Raw genomic sequence first — 8210 nt, 5'->3', positions numbered from 1 at the left:
AGTAAATGACAATGAATTGTATGTTTATTGCTATGCTTTCTAACACCGTGAAATGATTTAAACACAACGGATGTGCATCAGAAAGCGCGTCCACTCAGTCCCACGGATGCTACTGCAGGTTGTATGCCCGTCAATTGATGCAGCCCCGCACTGACAGAGAAATTCTGGCTCCTCCAATGGGAAGTGAGCCAGCAAATGTTTGGGCCCGCCCCTTTGTCGGAACACATAAAGCGCCGGGGAAGCCTGAGAGAGACTGTGAGATCGGCAGAGGCACCGGGTACCCTGTTTGTGTTGGGAGCACTGGAAGGAAACGTCGGGAAACCCTTTGGATTACTCGCTTCACATTTTCAGCATTTATAGGACGGTATGACACTGGAGGATATTGCCGCTTGTGCCAGCCAAGACACGTAAGTAGTGCATTTAGCATCTATATCATCCGTTTCATTGTCTTGTTTTAACTACGCATTCTGAATCGCCATAATTATTTCTATATACTGTACATATGCATAATACATAAATATATAGCCTATATTTATTAAACTTTGCACTATTGTCGCTATAAATATTTTTCTTTTACCTTTAGTCACAGCTTTTCCTTACACGTAGGGCGCTCATCAGTCATTTAGTTATTGGCTATGTCCTATTCACTCCCCCTCCCCCACCGCACCTGCTGTCTGTCTGGATATCATGTCTGTCTGTATCCTTGTGTCATCACTGACCTGCTGTCCCTTGTCCATAGGATGCTGCCCCTGAAAGCTGCTGTCGAGGAAGTTTTGGTTGCTGCTCAGAGAAAGGGCTCCTTGACTGTTGGGGTGTACGAGTCTGCCAAGCTCATGAATGTGTAAGTTCAATGGGCTATATATGGGAGTAAGAATCTAATAACATCTTTAAGCAAGTTGAATTCTTATGCAATTTAAATTATCCTCGCGCTTACCCCTAGAGTATTGATCTCTACGTCTTACATATACATCTTTTGTTCCCCTACAGAGATCCTGACGGGGTTGTCCTCTGTCTACTTGCCGCAGATCCAGAACACGAAGATGACATCGCTTTGAAGATCCACTTTACTTTGATTCAGGCTTTCTGCTGTGACAACGAAATTAACATTGTGCGACTCTCTGGCCTGCAGCGCCTGGCTGAGATTATTGGGGGTCAAACAGAGCCAAGCTCAGAACCCAGAGACATGCATTGCATCCTAGTTTCGGTATGCGTCCATATTACATTTATTTTTTTATCAGTATGACAAAGTACCTTCCCTTATGTTAAAACACAGCCTTAATTTTATTCTAGTTTATATACCCCATGGGGTATAGTACTGCCCTTACCACCTCTATTCGAAAGCTATGCCAGACATCCATAGTCCATTCCCTAGTCCCTTTGTGCACATAATTGCTAGAGCAATGCTGATGATTGTCTACTGTTTTCATTTACTGCATATTCTAATTGCTTTTATTTTCATCTCCCTCATCTAGAATCCGCATACAGATTCCTGGAAATGCTCGAGTTTGGATGAAGTTTCCAACTACTGTGTTGAAAGCAGATGTCGAAATCAGTGGGTTCCCTTCATATCGCTAATGGATCGATGAAACATCTTGAAATAGTATGGAAATAAATTGAATGAGGTTCCGTATCATTGGTCGTGTGGTGACAGTGGCAATCCAAAAGGGAATATCTGTTTTCTGCGTGGATTACATTAAATTGTGTTCCATTTTCAGTGTTATGGAGACAAAAAAGCCAGGTGGATGGCATGCTTTCGCACTCAGAAAAATTAAACCCGGAACCGTTTATAACATTCTAAAATGAAGGAGCAGCTGGATCTGCAGCTAATTTAGAATATTTTGTTAAGTGTGGACAAGATCAATGGGTCCGGTCAATAAACTGGCTGTATATGTGTGTGGAGGTTAAAAGGGCTAATGACTTGGACAAATCAATGAGGGAAATTTCTGTTGCCTGCAGTGGTGCCTTGATTTTTGGACATGACCCCACCGTCAACCGATCTTTCATCTTATTTCTCTACCTCTTCTTTGGCTCATTCAATCTGACCCAGAATCCTTTCATCAAGGCCATATTTCTGATTGGGCACCTTCTATTTTTTTTTTTTAATTAAAAGCCCAAAGCAGTGTTCCAGCTTTTGGTACCTCTGTGGTCACAGGATATCCCTTCATTGTCATACGAGAATTCCCCATTAAACCTAAATGTCAAGCAAATATATATTTATATGTGATGTGTTTTCAGATATTAGTTTTGTAATAAATTATTTTGGAACTTACGATTTTCTCTACTGTGGTGTGTTTGTTACCTCATGATTTTATTTATAACCACATATGCTGCTTTTACACTGTACGAGGGTTAAAGAAAGAAGTTACAGACCCAAATCTGGTAATAACAAAAAAGGATGTCAAACATTTTAACTTAAATGGAGACATATACCGCACTGCGATATCACCAGCAACATGTGTAATGGCTCCATCCTCCAATCATATGTTTATAGCTCTGCCACCATCCTTATTGATCTCTTGTAAGAGTTGCTCAATTCCAGAGTTGCTCTATAAACTGCAGACATTGATATTGTGCCTGTTCATTCACACTGACAGCCTGATAATGTTGATATACCCAAATTATTCTACTACCGCACAAGGACACCACTCCATTTGTATTATACTCATTACAGCTGGATGGCTATTTAGAACCTGTTCAGAACACCAGATTACCTAAACTTCTTGAAAACAAAATTAATGACTACACGGCTCAGAACACCCCCGTCTACATATACCGGGTATTGTACATAGTCACACCATTACTTATCAGGTAACTTGCACAGGACCCAAGGCTACATACGCAGCTCCAGTAGCTACTATGATCTGCTTCCTTCCTGCATTAAATCGCCTGCTAAAACTGGCAGATTATCAATAGCACACCACAATCTCATGTCACGGGTGGCCTGCTAAAAATGCCTCCTCCTTTCTAAGTCTCGGGTAACTCAGGCACAGAAATCCAGCAAACATATGCTTAGTAGCCTTTTCAGAAGCCAGTTTTGCTGAATGTCATAGGTGACCTGTTCGAAACTCCATGTCAACTACATATCTCCATCATTTGCTCACAATTCAGGTCACAAACATGTCTCTGGTAACTGGCGCAGAATTCAACTTCGCCACACATCTATGATGACCTGCTAAGTGTAGCATATGATATGATATATATATATGTATGTATATATATATATATATATATATATATATATAGACACACACACACACAGTTTCACAGGGATCCTGTGCATAGTACACCTTTGGTACCCAATGCATCTTCTCAATTAACTGCTAAGCATAGTGTGTGTACATATCCAAAATAATTTGTTCAGAAGACCAGCATCCTCTTCATACCTTAGTAACCTCCCTGAGGTGACCTTAAAGCACCCGTTTCTATACCTACATATATATAACTAGTAAATTCCTAAGCGCACCAGCTGCCCTACAGACCTCAGGTGACCTACTCAGAGCAAAAGCTTCTCTCTGGTAAGCCACAGTTAAAACTGGCATATATAGGGTATAGGGTGGAATCACAGTAAGAAAGAGATGGAAGAAGGGGATGACCCAAAGGGATAATGTTATGCTAGTAGAGATTGGTGGGGAATACAGAGGAAGGACAAAGGAGAGGAAATGGGGAGACCGTGTCAAGAAATGGCACAGATGAAATTGGTGAGGCATGGTAAAAATACTGCTGTGACATGACAAAGTATCGAGGCATGTGCTGCTGGCAAGTGACCACTACTGAATGACTTTGAAGAGCAACAGCTCAATAGACATACATCATGCACCTCAGCCATATCGCATATTCAGATGCATAGCACAATGTGATATTCTGCTACATGTCGCCTTGCACGGAAATATACCTCCTACTTCTCAGACAGTATGCTAACCAGTGCAGAATAGCAAAAGTTACACATCTTACACAGAGGGAACCATTGGATGATTGTGTCCTAGAGGCATTCTCCCCTGCACTGAATGATAGAAATTCTTAAAACAGCTCCTGTGTAGAATTTAATCTTTCGCTCCTATATTTAGATGCTTTCCCTGCTAAATGAATCCGCTAATGTAACGTAACGTCTTAAGCATTCTCTTTAGTGTTTTGACATCTTTCAAACAGATCTGTGGAAGTTGGTTTTCTCTTAGTATTTCCCTATAGTCTAGTGACACTGATGAAATCCATGAGACTGGAAAACAGTAATCAATGCCTGACAAGTGGTCCAGTGATTGCTCACACTCTCTGACTGGCACGTATTGTATAATAAATGAAGCAGATAACTCCATCAGAACAGTATGTAAAGTCTGATATTTTCCTGAGTCATGTGTTCCATCAGGTTATTACATAACAGTAACATAATAAAAAGACTTTGTCATCTTTTTATGCGTCTTGATCTTTTTAATTCATCTTCACACCCACCCCCTCGTTTGGGGTGCTACCGTACACCGACTCTGGGGGAATTATTTAGACCCTCAGAGTCCATTTCATCATGTACACTTCAATATATTCACCAGTTAGGTGCAGAGGGCCTTTTATGGGTGTCCATAAAAGGACCATTATGGGGTCAACCCTTTGGGTAGGAAGAACTTGAAGGTGAAGGTATTGAGCATTGTTTGCCTCCAATCAATGCATTCTACACATCAGGTGTAGCACTTGTCAGGGCACAACAATAAATGTGAAATCTAGCTCAGCATTCTTGACATACTTATCAAGGTGGAGGCAACACATGGAATGTTTTAATACGATAATAACAGTTATGACAACTAAAGGAATGAAAACTTCTCCAGTGAGAGGTAACACCCTCTGGTAAAGCGTGTGTCGCTTCCACTAATAACAATAGTCAGCAGGTGCACAATTCCTGCCACGTTTTAGAATCTGAAAGGAACTTATATTACAAATATTTATATATGTATATATTCCTTTAATATAGGTTCGCTTCAGGCGGATATAGATTCTGTCATGTGTTAACACATGCCAACAATGTTAACTGCTTGAATGCACTTTTTACTTATAGAGAGCCATTGCCAATCAACGAGAACCATATAATTGGGACTGAACGATACAGAATGATACAGTTTTGTACATATTAGGCGTTAGGAAACTCATTAGCATTGCATTACAGGCCCTCTAGCACTTAAGGTTAAATACACTGTTGTGAAATATAAGACAATAGAATGGCCCAGAAACAGGATGGCCAGACATGTATGTGTACCTTATTTGCCCTTGTCTGATGAAAGAGAGATCACGTATGGGTCTCATTTAAAATAAAATGGAAAAAAAAAACCAGGTCACCTTTCTATAGGATGATAGTATTAAATCAGGAACCATGTTCATGCTAGCACAAGGCATGTGTTCCGGAATCACAATGACCAATGTATTAACTGCTGTAGCTGAAGGTACAGACAGCTGTAACCAGGGTCCTCGACGAGGTTTATAACTGTTCTCAGCATAATGGGCTGCTTTAAACCCCTTAAGAACAATGGGCGGTCCCAAAACCCATTGAAAACAATGCATTTTGAGCCCGTACATGTACGGGCTTTGTCATTAAGGGGTTAATTTAAGTCATCAATACAATGTAACCCATGAACATTTTAGTAACCAATGAAATAAGATTTGCAGATTAGATAGATTCATAGATTTTAAGTATTACAATTCTTTAAGAAACAGTAACTTTTGGTAAACCCCCTGCCTTGCGGTATGAAAGTCTTAGTGTATTTAAATATAATATTATTATACTGGATATACTAGTGGCAGCCCATGTATCATCATAACTCTCTACTGACAATTTACAAATTATAGCACTGGAAGCAAAAAAACACAGGTAAACAGAACACTGTAATTACATACAAATATGTGGGTATCAGATCCCATTTTCTGCCAGCCAGACATAAATTAAAAAAAATTGACATTAGCAACTTGTCAAGTGTACTGAATGCATTTTATTGTCATTTTAGTGAACATAACAATACCACAAAATATTTCATTACTGTGCAAAAAAGTTTTGGCACATTGGAAAACATACAAATAAAAGTTAAACTCCCAGATTAGTATGTATGGTACACACCGTACGAGTTATCAAAACATGTATGAGCACAGCAATAAAGCAGAGAATACCAAGTGAGAAATATATTTTACAATTTATCCATGGTGTGAGATATATATATATATATATATATATATATATATATATATTATATACACACACTTTGTCACAGCTCCTATACAAAGTCTACACCAATACTTTCCAATGGAGGTTACTAGAAGAAATTAAATCATAGATAAGCACGAGATCAACATAGCTTTAAAGCAATGGCAGGAATAAAGATCATGTTTCTTTTGTTTAATATTATCACACAGACAGGTTAATACACTGGATGTCATTTAGTTGAAATGTGTGAAATGTTCTCTGGTATAAAATGGTCAAGAGTACTAAAGACTCCTTCTGGACAGTAGTTTGTCTTTGCTTTTTACTCTGCAGTCCAAGGACTCAGCACATTTCTGCTCTGCTTACACATAAGCAGTAAGGCCTTCAAAACTGCAACAGATCAAGATGAGCTCATTGATGCACTATTTATCTCCTCCATATAAAGTGTTAATACGCTCACCTTTTTGTAAAGACATAAAAAAAACAAAAAGGCACAGCCAAGCAGTTTACTGGTCACATAACACACAGTTGGGATGAAAGCCACTAACACTTCAGCTGCTCTTTTCTTAACCTAATGCATGGTTTAAACAGTTCCAGTCAGGTACATGGACTTTGCATCTCACGTCCACAAAGTCCATTCAGCAAGTCATCTAGGATGGTGCTCACAATGGGGTACAAAGCCATTCTATGCTTCACACAAATGCACATTACCAAAAAGTTGCCTGCACCTTGCTGTTGGTACTCAACAACCATCGACCATCAGATAAGTCCCCAGTATAATGTTAAATTAGGGTGGGTGAAGCACTAGTAGTAGAAAATACAAACTTGATTAAAGATATAGCAAAGCCAAACTTTTTCATTTTCTTTTCTTCAAATTTGCTAACCTCAGGTACTGATCCTTCAGGGTAAGACATGCTAACTTTTTTGTCTTAAATATTAAGATCGTAATACTAGCTGTATGAAAGGGCCTGCATTTAGAAGTGCCGGACTCCATTTATCCTCTGTGCCCTATACTTTTTAGCAATTTTCACTAGACTTTGCTACCTAAGCTGGCGTTCTTTTATCCAAAGAACAGATTATTGCTAATGAGTGTTCTCTTCACACACTCAGTGCTACTTGGCTATCTTAAACAGGTGAATGCACCCATTTAAAAACAATAAAAATAAAATATTGCCATACAATTGTGTTGTGACTTTTTGTACAGAAGTAAATTTGCTTAGACTTTGAAAATTCCCAAATGGCGGCTTAACATTCCTGAGTATTGAATACAGATCATAACTTCATCTTGCTCATTAAAATAATGCCGCTGGAGAGATTTATAATTCATGTTTCAAAAAGAATAAAAAACAAACTGGGAGACAATGTCTGAATAACGTTGACACAAGTGCATTTTAAAAAGGTACTAAAACAAAAAATATACAGGGATTCTGATAATATTAAAATGCATACATATACAATATCATTATAAATATGTGTGTATGTATATGCATATATATATATATATATATATATATATATATATATATATATATATATATATATATATATATATATATATATATATGTATTTCAAAAGATTGGAGTCACTTAGTTGTTTTCATGGAAAACAAGGACATTTCTAGCTGTATAACATAATTGCAAAAGAGGTTTTCTTATGATTTATTAGCCTTTGAAACTTAAACTTGGATTGGCTAACACAATGTGTCATTGGAACACAGGAGGGATGGTTGCTGATAAAGGGCCCCTGTAGGGGTATGCAGATATTACATTAAAATCAGAGGTTTCCAGCTACAATAGTCATTTACAACATTAAATACATCTGCACTATATTTCTGATCCATTTGATGTTATTTCAATTGATTAAAGCTGCTTTTCTTTTGCAAACAAGGACATTTCTAAGTGACCCCAAACTTTTGACCAGAAGAGTACATAACATTTAAACTGATAAAGCTTGTAATTGTATAATGTGCAACATTTTGAATACACAGAAGAACTAATGAAGTAAAATGACATAGACAACTATGATCTAACGGATCTTTTT

At 38.1% G+C, this 8210-nt stretch overlaps 1 protein-coding gene across 1 annotated transcript; it reads left to right on the top strand.

Annotated features, from left to right (window-relative positions):
* Positions 1 to 366: 366 nt before the first annotated feature.
* GADD45B (growth arrest and DNA damage inducible beta) lies at positions 367 to 1586 on the top strand. Its single transcript, XM_089490600.1, has 4 exons — positions 367 to 407; positions 740 to 841; positions 988 to 1204; positions 1473 to 1586. The coding sequence occupies exons 1-4, from the start codon at positions 367 to 369 to the stop codon at positions 1584 to 1586; spliced, it is 474 nt and encodes a 157-aa protein (XP_089346726.1).
* The last annotated feature ends 6624 nt before the right edge of the window (positions 1587 to 8210 follow it).

This window comes from Sceloporus occidentalis, unplaced genomic scaffold, assembly GCF_023333645.1.
Source record: "Sceloporus occidentalis isolate IW3139 unplaced genomic scaffold, rSceOcc1.0.p SCAF_45, whole genome shotgun sequence".
In the NCBI taxonomy this organism is placed as follows: Eukaryota; Metazoa; Chordata; class Lepidosauria; order Squamata; family Phrynosomatidae; genus Sceloporus; species Sceloporus occidentalis.
This window is presented reverse-complemented; position numbering and strand designations above follow the sequence as displayed.